The sequence below is a fragment of the Dama dama genome, chromosome 22 (genome assembly GCF_033118175.1).
Source record: "Dama dama isolate Ldn47 chromosome 22, ASM3311817v1, whole genome shotgun sequence".
In the NCBI taxonomy this organism is placed as follows: Eukaryota; Metazoa; Chordata; class Mammalia; order Artiodactyla; family Cervidae; genus Dama; species Dama dama.
Window position 1 is genome coordinate 51448484 of NC_083702.1, and position 12932 is coordinate 51461415.

The 12932-nt window shown below is 47.0% G+C and overlaps 1 protein-coding gene across 1 annotated transcript in view; it reads left to right on the plus strand.

Annotated features, from left to right (window-relative positions):
- The window catches only part of LOC133043986 (putative tetratricopeptide repeat protein 41), an 82628-nt gene that overhangs the window by 53012 nt on the left and 16684 nt on the right, over window positions 1-12932 (plus strand). Inside the window, exons 13-15 of the mRNA XM_061125499.1 lie at window positions 3619-3766; window positions 4650-4802; window positions 9101-9234. Of these exons, the coding sequence (XP_060981482.1) occupies window positions 3619-3766; window positions 4650-4802; window positions 9101-9234 (435 nt within the window). The remainder of the gene's footprint in view (window positions 1-3618; window positions 3767-4649; window positions 4803-9100; window positions 9235-12932) is intronic.

The window sequence follows — 12932 nt, forward strand, 5'->3', positions numbered from 1 at the left end:
ACCAACAAAGCTAGTGGAGGTGATGGAATTTCAGTTGAGCTATTTCAAATCCTAAAAGATGATGCTGTGAAAGTGCTGCACTCAATATGCCAGCAAATTTGGAAAAGTCAACAGTAGCCACAGGACTGGAAAAGGTCAGTTTTCATCCCAATCCCAAAGAAAGGCAATGCCAAAGAATGCTCAAAGTACCACACAATTGCACTCATCTCACACGCTAGTAAAGTAATGCTCAAAATTCTCCAAGCCAGGCTTCAGCAATCCATGAACCATGAACTTCCAGATTTCAAGCTGGATTTAGAAAAGGCAGAGGAACCAGAGATCAAATTGCTAACGTCTGCTGAATCATCGAAAAAGCAAGAGAGTTCCAGAAAAACATCTATTTCTGCTTTATTGACTATGCCAAAGCCTTTGACTGTGTGGATCACAATAAACTGTGGAAAATTCTTTAAGAGATGAGAATACCAGACCACCTGACCTGCCTCTTGAGAAATCTGTATACAGGTCAGGAAGCAACAGTTAGAACTGGACATGGAACAACAGACTGGTTCCAAATAGGAAAAGGAGTACGTCAAGGCTGTATAATGTCACCCTGCTTATTTAACTTACATGCAGAGTACATCATGAGAAACGCTGGGCTGGAGGAAGCACAAGCTGGAATCAAGATTGCCGGGAGAAATATCAATAACCTCAGATATGCAGATGACACCACCCTTATGCCAGAAAGCGAAGAAGAAGTAAGGAGCCTTGTGATGAAAGTGAAGGAGGAGAGTGAAAAAGTTGGCTTAAAGCTCCACATTCAGAAAACTAAGATCATGGCATCCAGTCCCATCACTTCATGGCAAATAGACAGGGAACCAGTGGAAACAGTGGCAGACTTTACATTTTTGGGCTCCAAAATCACTGCAGATGGTGATTGCAGTCATGAAATTAAAAGATGCTTACTCCTTGGAAGGAAAGTTATGGCCAACCTAGACAGCATATTAAAAAGTAGAGACATTACTTTGCCAACAAAGCTCTGTCTAGTCAAGGCTATCGTTTTTCCAGTAGTCACATATGGATGTGAGAATTGGACTATAAAGAAAGCTGAGCACCGAAGAATCGATGCTTTTGAACTGTGGTGTTGGAGAAGACTTTTGAGAGTCCCTTGGACTGCGAGGAGATCCAACCAGTCCATCCTGAAGGAGATCAGTCCTGAGTTCATTGGAAGGACTGATGTTGAAGCTGAAACTGCAGTACTTTGGCCACCTGATGTGAAGAGCTGACTCATTTGAAAGCCCCTGACGCTGGGAGGGATTGAAGGTGGCCTCAATGTTTGATGCCCGAGGCTGCAGAGGCAGCAGAATAGAACAGAGACAAAGAGCAGTCAGTGAATGTAGATACTGAGCATTGTTGATCCACCGGTTTACAATCAGACAAGGAATAAGGACTCTAGACTAAGGTCGTATTTAAATAGTTATGTCAATTAGCTTCTGTTGTATAGCAAACCACCCTGAAACATAGCAGGTCAAAAACCAACCACTTGTTGTTGCCCGTGTCTCTGGGCCACCAAGGAGATCCCCCCGGTCTGGGCTGGACCCGTGCAAGCTTCTGCAGCCCAGCTGGCAGGGCCAGTGGGCTCCAACTCTCAGCACGCCTCACCCTGATGTCTGGTGGCAGCAGGGTTCTGGGCACGAGCTGCGCATCGTTGAGGAAATAGCCCAGTCCTGCTCCCCTGGGGGCCCGCAGAATTCCGAGAGTGGGGGCACATGTTTATGCCTAAACTGAGAACTGGCACAGCACCCTCTTACTCTGCGTGTGATTGGTCACAGCAAGTCGCCAGGCTTCAGTCCGGGGCCGAGAAAGAGACTCTGACCTCTGGGTAGGAGGAGGTGCAGAGTGGCATCGCCAAGGAGAGCTGGGTGCGGGTTGGCGTGGAGAGTTACAGCTGTTTTTACAGTCTGCTGTGTGGTCTCAGGTCACCGTGGGAAAGCTGCTTACCCTCTCTGCATTTCTCCTGTAGATCCACCTTGATAGTAATAGTTAACGTTCGTTTCATGCTTACTGCGTGCAAAGCACTTCATGTTCATGATCTCTTTTGTCTTTTCGTATACCTCCTGTGGTATATACAGTTACTCCCACTTTACAGATGAGGAAACTGAAGGCCAGAGAGATGAAATAAAGCACGTCAGCTCCCAGCGCTGGCACCTCTGGTGCCAGGAGTCCGAGAGGCCTATCTGACTAGTTATCCAGGCCTGTCTCGCCCTGAGGCCTGTCTGACAACTTACTGTGCAGAGTCTCTTCTAGTGTTGGCCTTTATAAAGCTCTAATGCTCCACATATAGAGGCTGGCTTCTAAGTCATCATCCTAATGCAGGCAGACCTGGTTGCAGGCATGTTGGGACCTTGGTGAGCAGAGGAGACCCATGTGGAAACCAGGGATACTTCTCTGGGTTCTGGGACTGGCCTCCTAGAGCCAGCTGGGCAATGAATGGGGTGCTATTGATGATGGGATGCTTTTTTGATAATTTGATTGTAATCTTTTATAGTTAAAGCTGAATTCCATAGTATAAGGAGTTAAATCTGCCTTGTATACTGCTAGCAACGCTCTAGTAACACCTTCTGGAAGCATAACTATAGTTCTATCTCTTTCCATAATAGAGTGTGGGCTTCCCTTGTGGCTCAGATGGTAAAGCGGTAAAGCATCTATCTGCAATGCGGGAGACCGGGGTTCGACCCCTGGGTCAGGGAGATCCCCTGGAGAGGGAAATGGCAACCCACTCCAGTACTCTTGCCTGGAAAATCCCATGGATGGAGGAGCCTGGTAGGCTACAGTCCATGGGGTCGCAAAGAGTCAGACACGACTGAGCGACTTCACTTCAGTATAATAGAGTGTGGCTTGGAAAACCGTGGACTTCCCTTGTGGCTCAGCTGGTAAAGAATCTGCCTGCAATGTGGGAGACCTGGGTTTGACCCCTGGGTTGGGAAGGTCCCCTGGAGAAGGGCATGGCTACCCACTCCAGTATTCTGGTCTGGAGAATTCCATGGACTGTATAGTTCATGGGGTCACAAAGAGCTGGACATGACTGAGTGACTTTTATTTTCACTTTGGAAGACCATAAAACTTTCTACTTTTTAGAAGTCTCTTATTGTTAGCATATCTAACTCAAAATAACTAGCAAAATCTTAGGCCTTTGCAAAGGGTACATTCGATGTGTATCTAGGTACAGCGCGTTATTTATTAATTAGGTTTATGGGGCTTATTCGTGTGTTTCTGTCATAAGGCCTTAATGTTTTGTTGTTCCTTATTCAAGGCTGTACCAGCTGCCTTTTGTAGAACTCGGTTATGATGATAGTTGGTCTCACTACATCTATATTCTCTGTTTCTGACCTGTTCATTTGTAAAATAGACTCGAATTTGGTTTCAATGTATTGTCTTTGTTCCTTGGCCCCATAACTGGTGCCCACATACAAAATTTGTTACTTGAAAACCAAGTCCCATGCAATGTAGGTCAGTAATTGATTTATTAAGAAAAAAACCCAACTATTGGCAGCGATGAAGAAATGCTACCAAATGCTTTGCCTAGTGACTTCTTAACTCTTCTATAGGAAAAAACCTTGAGCCAAAAATTATTCCCTGCAGGCAGAGTGCTGAACAACCTGGCAAAGTCAGCCTCTGAGGAGTACTTAAAAGAAAACCATATTTTGGAATGTGCTACTGAAATTTCCAGCTTACTGGACAGCAATCCCTGCGACCAGGCTACCATGAAATACACTGAAGGTGTTCTAATGTAAGCTTCTGTTTTTCTTGAAAAATGTCTTAGTTTTCTATACTAGCTGTTATTGTTACAATTAATCTACTTAATCCATACTTGCCAATCCATGTCCCGCCTGACTGATTGGGTTAAGAAAGGCTGAATTTTAGCATTTCTATCCTCTGGTTCAGTAGTGCTCAACCATGGGCAATTTTGTCCCCTGTGGAACCTTTGGCAAAGGTCTGGAGACAGGTTAGTTTGTCATGACTGGGGGCGTTGCTACTGGCGGCTATTGGGTACAGGCCAGGAATGCTGTTAAACATTATACTCTGCACAGGACCCTCCACAACAAACTGTCCAACCCTTAAGGTCAATAGTAGAGATGTGGATGAACCTAGAGTCTGTCATACAAAGTGAAGTCAGAAAGAGAAAAACCAAATAGTGAATGTTAACGCACATGTATGGAATCTAGAAGATGGTAGAGATGAACCTGTTTGCAGGGCAGCAGTGGAGATGCAGATGTAGAGAATGGACTTGTGGACACAGTGCGGGAAGGAGAGGGTGGGATGAGTCGAGAGTGGCATTCGTATATGTATACACTACCAGGCGTGACATAGATCGCTAGTGGGAACCTGCAGTTTTGCAGAGGTGTTCTGTGCTGACCTAGACTGGTGGGACTGGGTGGTGGTGGAAGGAAGGCTTGAGGGGAAGGAGAAAAATAGTGTCCCAGTTTCTCCTGAAGATGTATGCACATCTTATCAATCACGTTGAAAGCCTCAAATCTCTGCTAATACAAACTGCTGTGCTGTTTTGTGTCTTGAATATAAAGGACGTTTATGAGATTTGTTTTTGGAAGCACAGTGAAGGTAGCCAGCATGTATCTTGCCCAGTAAGTTGCACACGTGCATTTTGTTTTCAGATTTGCTGCTGGAAACACTTGTCTTGCAAAAATGAAACTTCAAGAATGCTTAAATATCAGGAGAAGTTTGTTTGGTGAGAAAAGCATCCTAGTCGGAGAAATTATGGAATTTTTAGCAGATTTACTGTTTTTCCCACTGAGACACAGTGAAAGGTAAGTACTTATGAAATGTTTCAAGTCGTGTGTCTCCTTCCCCCCGCCCCCAGCCCCTAAAAAATGCCCACGTTTGGCAGGGAGATCTGTACTCACTCATAGGAGTGTCTCAGTTCTTTGGCTCCAGCCTTGTCCAGAAAATGAGAGACTCCCCAGGCCTGAGATTCCGGCCTGATCTATTTGTCAGGACACTGACCATCGTGAATTTGAAAGGAGCTCTTAGCCCACAAACCGTGTATAGGTTTTGTCAGGAGGAAAAGTAAAAAGGAGAATGGCTTCCCACTCCAGCATCACGCCTGGGTCTTGTGAGGAAGGGGTTGTGCTTGAGGCCTCTGTGGAGGGTGGTCTGTATCATCATGCCTGCTGGTCTGTCTTGCACAAGAGCCTGCTGCTGTCTCAGGCTGCGCTGTCCTGACCGCCCCCCTCGCTGGGGAAGACCTCTTGCTCTCTGGCCACATGTGGGGCTTTCCTCAGCTCCCCACACCAGGCACTGCTAAAGTTGTTAAAGCAGCAAGTATTCACAGGACTCGTTAAAGAAAGGTAAGACAGCCTTCGTTCAGACCTTTGATGAGAGGCATACGGACCCCACAGTGGGGTTCTGCGGTGGAGACAGACAGGACTCAGCTCTGAATCAGGGAGCGGGTGGTGGAGCCATGCGATCAGCAGTGGATGGACAGCTACTCAGAGGAGACGTCAAGCGTGGGGTGGGGTGAACTCAGGCCACACCGACCTAACAGGGTTCGTGCTCAGGCAGGCCAGGGGGAGCAGAGGCCACTGTGGGGCGGTGAGGGGGAGGACTCGGAGCAGGACAGTAATCAGAGAGCGAGCAGGGCTGAGCTGGCTGAGCGGGAGCCTCGCTGAAGCTGGATAAGGCCGAGGTGAACACGGAAGCCCAGACGTTGAGGTCTGGTTGGGAATTGCTCAGGAGAGCCTGCGGAGAGTTTGGTCAGGAGACTCTGTCAGCACCTGTGTTTTAAAGCGGGATGTAGGTATCATCCTCTGGGTCTAATTCCTGTTAGGATCTGCCAGGCAAGACCGCTGCTTCCTTTGACAGGCTGGTGTGAGCGAAGGCTCTCTGTGAGTCCGCAGAGAGTCCATCACACCCTTCCTTGGGCCTGGCCTGCGCCGTTTCACAGCCAGGCGAGCTGACTGCAGGGTCAGGGGTGCTCTACGTGAAATTATAAAGTTGCGAGGTTTTGCTTTTGTAACCCGTCCCTCTCCTCCCTATCTCCACCTTGCCTTTCACTTTCCGCTGTCCACCATCCTGGAGAGCATGTTACTTACACCGGGGAGAGGACCCACTCTGGCTTTTGCTCCCGAGAAGAATATGACATGAGTCATCTCTGGGCACTGAACTGCAGATCAGTATTAATCCTTTCCAAGACTGGTGTGCGTGCTCAGTTGTGTCTGACTCTCTGCGACCCCATGGACTGTAGCCTTCCAGGTTCCTCTGTCCATGGGATTTCCCAGGCAAGAATACTGGAGTGGGTAGCCATTCCCTTCTCCAGGGATCTTCCCAACCCAGGGATTGAACTCGTGTCTCCTACATCTCCCACATTGGCAGGTGGGTTCTTTACCACTGAGCCACCTGGGAAGCCCTTTCCAAGAGTATTTACCTTTCAAAGAGTGGTCCCTAATGGGAAAAGGCTGGATAGCACGGCAAGCTGGGCTCGGTGCTCTGTGATGACCTAGAGGGGTAGAATTGGGGTGAGGGGGAGGGAGGCTCAAGGGGGAGGGGAGAGATGTATACACGTAACTGATTCACTTTCTTGTCCGCAGAAACTAGCACAACATTGCAAAGCAATTATACTCCAATAAACAAAAAAAAAAAGAGTAGCTCCAATTGAGGTGGTTCTAAGAGTCAAGTTACCAGCGCTCTAGAGCAGTGCTGAAATGTTGGGCTCTAGGGTTCAATTGCGTGGGTTTAAATTTTGTTTCTACCACCTGGTAACAGTGAGAACCTGGGCACATACTTAACATGTTGGTATCCCATTCGTTTCCTCGTTGGTAAAATGAGAGCAGTGATAGTATCTTCCTCACAGGACAATGCTGAGAACTGAGATCCTCTGTGTGAAGTGCTGAGCAGAATGCCTGGCCTGTTGAAAGAGTTGATAAATTGAGTTCTTAGTGTTATTATTTTGCTCCCCAGCAGGGAATTTTTGAGGCACTTGACACCACATAAACCTCCTTTTGTTCCTCTTCAGACCAGCACTTGGAGCAGAGAACAGGCCTTTCTTTGGAGAAGCAGAAGGCTTGACAGTAGAACCATTGCCTCATAAAAGAGAAATCTAAACACGTAGCACACCGACTGAGTCATCTGGGGGCCTGGGCTGCCCCACCTCAAACCCAGGGCTGGCGGCTCATGACTCGAGGGACCCTGAACCCTGCTGCTGTCCCACGTTCGTGGCCTCTGTGTCGGAGGAGTGGACCATACCTGGTACCCTTCTTTCCAGACGTCACTGTCAGTGGTCAACCTTCTGAAACGACCGAGAAGCCTTTTTGCTTGCTGAAGGTTGTCCTTAGGTGACCTCATTTTCCACATTGATTAAGACCAGGAAACTTTTTGCTGTGGGACTCAGCTCACCTCTCAGACTTATGGAGAACTTTCTCCTGGTGGCCGGGGCTCTTCAAACAGCTCTCATGCCCTACAGAAATAGTCCGAGGGTCCTGAGGGCCTTGGGGAGTGGGGATAGGTAGGGATGGATGCATGAGGTCAAATCACAAAGTTAAAAGTAACCCCCTGTACCTCAGGAAGGAGAAGGATGAACAAAGGGTCATAAGAGGAACGGGGATATGTTCTCAGTGAAGTCAGTGTCATTGCTGTCTCTCAACTTTGAATCCATTCACCAGCAGCCGTCTTTTCATTGTGTCCCCTCCACAGACAAGTGTCTCCACTGCCTCACTTCCTGTTGATGTCGTTCACCTTCTCCCTGCACCCAGCTCTGTTCTGTCCATCCTTATGAATGTCATCAGGAACAGCCTAGTTCTGTGTCTTTGCACTTTGATCTTGAGGGTCCTCTGCTCTGGGAGCGTTTGACAGCATCTTTCATTCCTGAAACTGTGCTCTGCTGGTTTCTGAGCTACCCTCCATCATGGCCATCTTCTCTGATGACACCTTCTCAGGTTCTTTGATGGGTTTTCTCTTTCTCTCCCAACTCTCAACCAGGTGGTAGTGTTCTCTTGGGTTCAGTTCTTGAACTCTGCGTGTCTCGGTCACAGTGCCCCAGCCTTGCCCGTGCCTAGGGCTGCAGCCAGCGTTCAGTAAGGTGATGGCTTCTTGTCTTGTCCCTGTCTCCTCAGACCTCCATCATCAGCTGCACACATGTGCATCCACTGGCCCTCTCCCTTTGGGTAGCCAGCATATTAGGGCCGTTCAGAGTGAACATTATCAACAGTGAATACATCCACCCCCTCTCCATGACAAAATGCATCTTCTCCCATGTCACCCAATGCAGACACCAGGGCAGCATCTTAATGATTCATCTTGGTGATATTTATTATAATCAGTCACCATGCTAAACCCACTCCATACATTTTCTCACTTGATCCTCACCACAGGTCTGTTATCCTCAGTGTGAACATGAGAAAACCAAGGTTTAGGAGCCTTGATGCCTAACCACTGTGTCACTGCTGAGCCCGCCTGACTTCAAAGCTCTAGCTCCTAACCTCGTCATCCTACTGCCCAAGAGGATGTCAGGGCTCCTGGCACCAGGCCCGCCACCTACCATGTGATGCCAAGACTTAGCAGGTCTCCTGTCACATCTGTGTTCTTTGTCTGGACCAACTGGTCTCACTGCATAAATTGTCATCTGCTACTTCACTTGCACCCAGGTGAAGTTTCTAACATGCAAATTTAATCATATCACTCTTTTTTAAAAATTATTTATTATTTATTTAGCTGTGCTGGGTCTTATTTACAGCATGCGGGATCTTTAGTTGTAGCATGCGGGATCTAGTTCCCTGACCAGAGGTCGAGTCTGGGCTTCTGCATTAGGAGCACAGAGACTTAGCCACCGGGCCACCAGGGAAGTCCCTGAACCACGTCAGTCGTGATGAGAATGCTTCAATATTAAAGTCCCAAACTCCTAGGTTCACACTCAGTACCCTTAACAAGTGGTTGGTCCTATGTTTCACTCTCCAATCTCTCCTTCTACCTGCGGACACTCTCTGAGGGCAAGGGTTAGTCTTCCTTATCTTTGCACCTGGGCCCCAGCACCAGCATTCCATGTTTGTTGGATACGTGGATGGAATGCCATGCTTCTTCGATGCAAAACTTTGATTAAATTTCTCTTTTCTAGATTCCAAAGGAAGCAAGCAATCGAATATTATAAACAAGTGATAAAAATAAAGGAAAATGCAGGCACTCTGGCCAACTCCCCACTCGTCAGGAATCAACTGAGCATTAGCCTAAGTGATACCTTGTGTAAATTAGGTAATTGCTTTGACATATTTCTGTTACAAGCAGATGACTTTTCCCTCCATCTCACTTGCATACTTTGCTTATTTTTAAAAAGTCTTCATCTTTGAAGTCAGCAACTCCGGCTCCATATTATTTTTAACTTTCTCTCTCTCTTTTTTTTTTTTTGCTGCTTATTTACTTTCCCTCATTAGATAAGTGTCTAGTAGTCTGTTGCTATAACAGAGTAGACTGGGTGGGTTAAACAACAGAATTTTATTTCTCACAGTTCTGGAGCCTGGGAAGTCCAAGATCAAGATGTCAGTAGATTAAATGTCTGGTGAGTGCCTATTCTGGGCTTCTCAGGTGGCACAGTGGTAAACAATCTGTCTGCCAATGCAGGTGATGTGGGTTTGATCCCTGGGTGGGGAAGATTCTCTGGAGTAGGAAATGGCAACCCACTTCACTATTCTTGCCTGGAAAATTCCGTGGACAGAGGAGCCTGGTGGGCTGATTTCCATGGGGTTGCAAAGAGTTGGACAGGACTGAGCAGCTGAGCACAAGGGCCTAGCTACTGGTTCAAAGACAGCTGTTTTCTTGGCATGCCCTCACACAGTGGAAGAAAGAGCCCGAGAGCTCTCTGGAGGTCTCTTTTATAACAGCACTAATCCCATTCATGTGAAGGAACATTTCATGCAAAGATGGGCACAATAAAGGACAGAAATGGTATGGACCTAACAGAAGCAGAACATATTAAGAAGAGGTGGCAAGAATACACAGAAGAACTATACAAAAAAGATCTTCATAATCCAAATAGTCACTATGGTGTGATCATTCACCATATGTGAAATCAAGTGGGCCTTAGGAAGCATCACTACAAACAAAGCTAGTGGAGGTGATGGAATTCCAGTTGAGCTATTTCAAATCCTAAAAGATGATTCTGTGAAAGTGCTGCACTCAACATGTCAGCAAATTTGGAAAACTCAGCAGTGTCCACAAGACTGGAAAAGGTCCGTTTTCATCCCAATCCCAAAGAAAGGCAATGCCAAAGAATGCTCAAACTACTGCACAATTGCACTCATCTCACACGCTAGTAAAGTAATGCTGAAAATTCTCCAAGCCAGGCTTCAGCAATACATGAACCATGAACTTCCAGGTGTTCAAGCTGGATTTAGATGAGGTCAAATTGCCAACATCAACAAATGACCCCATGAACTGTACCCCACCAGGCTCTTCTGTCCATGGGATTCTCCAGGCAAGAATACTGGAGTGGGTTGCCATGTTCTCCTCGAGGGGATCTTCCCAACCCAGGGATTGAACCTCTGTCTCTTTTGTCTCCTGCACTGGCAGGTGGTTTCTTAACCTCTAGCACCCTGTGGGAAGCCCTTCTAGCTCAGTTAGGTGGAATTCACTTACATTTTAAGGGCCACTGTTGAAGAACTGAGAGCCTCTGAGGCAAAGGGCCTGTTTTCCAGGCTCTGCTGTTGGCAGAGATGAGGGTAACACATCTTTTACTGCCTCAGTACTTATTGGTCTCAGTAGCCCATTCCCATGTTTTGGAAATAGTCACATGTTGAATTCTGTCATCTTCCTGTAGTATTGCCACCAAACCTGGGAATGGAGGAGAACAAGAGTTGAATTGGAGGCTGCAAATACTGGCTGGTGGTTCACTGGGGACAGGCCACCGCAGGAGGGTGGGCTGGGGGGCGTCAGGGATGCGGTTCCCACAGACAGCACTGGCCACCCTTTGTGCCTCCATGGAGTAGGTTCACATGGAGAGAGGATGCAGTGAGGGTCAGATAGATATCTCTTCACCCTTGGGCAGCTTTGTTGATTTCTTCCAGCAGGCTACACCAGAAATTGCAGTTTCTGTACATGCCACAACTAGAAACGTTCTGAAACACTATCAGAGCTCCTGAAATCTCATCGCCGCAGGACACAGTCTACTTCAGCTTTAAAGAGCTGTTTTCAACCCAGGCTGATTTTGACCCTCAGGACAAAAAAGCTGGAGAAATGTTTGATGTCATGGCTAGGGGTGGAGAGTGCTAGTTATTTAGTTGGTGGAGGCCTGAGTGGTTGCTAAACATCATAGGTGCCCAGGAAAGCGCCCCCACAGAGAAAATTATCCAGTCCAAGGTGTGAATAGCGCTGAGACAAAGAAACCCTGATCTAAACCAACCACTTTCCCCAGCAGGTACGATTGGCATCCATATTACAATAAAACAGGATTGCTTTCAGCCTAGTCATTTGCTGACAAAAAAAGGCTTAAAATTCTTGATATCTGCAGGGAAAGAATATTTTCTGTTTTCACTCTGTAGATTTAGGAATGAGTGTGCCCATGTGTGTGTACACTTTTTTTTTTCAGGTAAGGGTTTCCATGCTGAGTACATGAAAGAAAGATTTATGTTTGTAAAGAGAAAATGCAGATGCAAATCTAGAGAATGTTAGTGGAAAAGGAACTAGTTTACCTGATCTGGTTGCCTATATTTTCGTTCTCAGTTTTGGTGACTTGTCTATGATGAAAGTATAATGTATTCATTTGCTTTCTGATAACAGGGCCTCTGTGGAGAAGGCAATGGCAACCCACTCCAATACTCTCACCTGGAAAAATCCCATGGATGGAGGAGCCTGGTAGGCTGCAGTCCATGGGGTCGCTAAGAGTTGGACACAACTGAGCGACTTCACTTTCACTTTTCCTTTCATGCATTGGAGAAGGAAATGGCAACCCACTCCAGTGTTCTTGCCTGGAGAATCCCAGGGACGGCGGAGCCTGGTGGGCTGCCGTCTCTGGGGTCGCACAGAGTCGGACACGACTGAAGCGACTCAGCAGCAGCAGCAGCAGCAGCAGCAGCAGCAGCAGCAGGGCCTTTGTAATGGCAGTTGTCATATTTGGTGATGTCTTAGATAAGTCTTTAAGGTATGTTTCAGTTTTGCAGTCCATTTTCACTGTGGTTCAGTGTGGTTCCGAGCAAGTATTTTTCTGTAAGGAGCACTTTCTCGCCATCATTTTATTATTTTCCTCTCCCACTGGTGAGTGAAGTTGATTCATCTTGCAGAGGGCCCACTGCAGGCTTACAGGAACACTGTGTGTGGTCAGGTCAGCTGTCAAGGCAGGATTCCTGTGCTTTTGTTTCAGGCCCTGGCGGTGAGAGCTGAGGGTATCTTCGGTACAAGAGGAGGAGGACGTTGGGAGGGAAATAGACTGTTTATAGAGACCTCGGAATCATTTGTTCTTCGACATATTTTTAGTTTCCCTACTTGGAGGTAGAAAAAGTTTTCCTCCATCCTCTCAGGGTCCCTGGCTGAGCTTGAAAATTAAATTGAAAAGACAGACTTTCGCCACCCTAATTCCACCTGACTCTGTGTGCAGAAATTTGAGAGCCTGCTTTGGTAAGAAATATTATCTTAAGCAGGCTTTTGTCAGAGGCCCAAGATCTCTTAACTGCAGCTTTTGGACCTAGTAAGGAGTCCTGGATGATAGAATTCCACCTTTGTCACCAAAACTCTTTAAAAGAGAAAAAAAAATCTTTTTTCCTTTACCCTCCTAGGTTCTCCTGCTGGGGTGCTGTAAAATTAGCCTCAGAAAAGATTGACTGAAGTGAAGTGAACTGAAAGTTGCTCAGTTGTGTCTGACTCTTTGCGACCCCATGGGCTGTACAGTCCATGGAATTCTCCAGGCCAGAATACTGGAGTGGGTAGCCGTTCCTTTCTCCAGTGGATCTTCCCAACCCAGG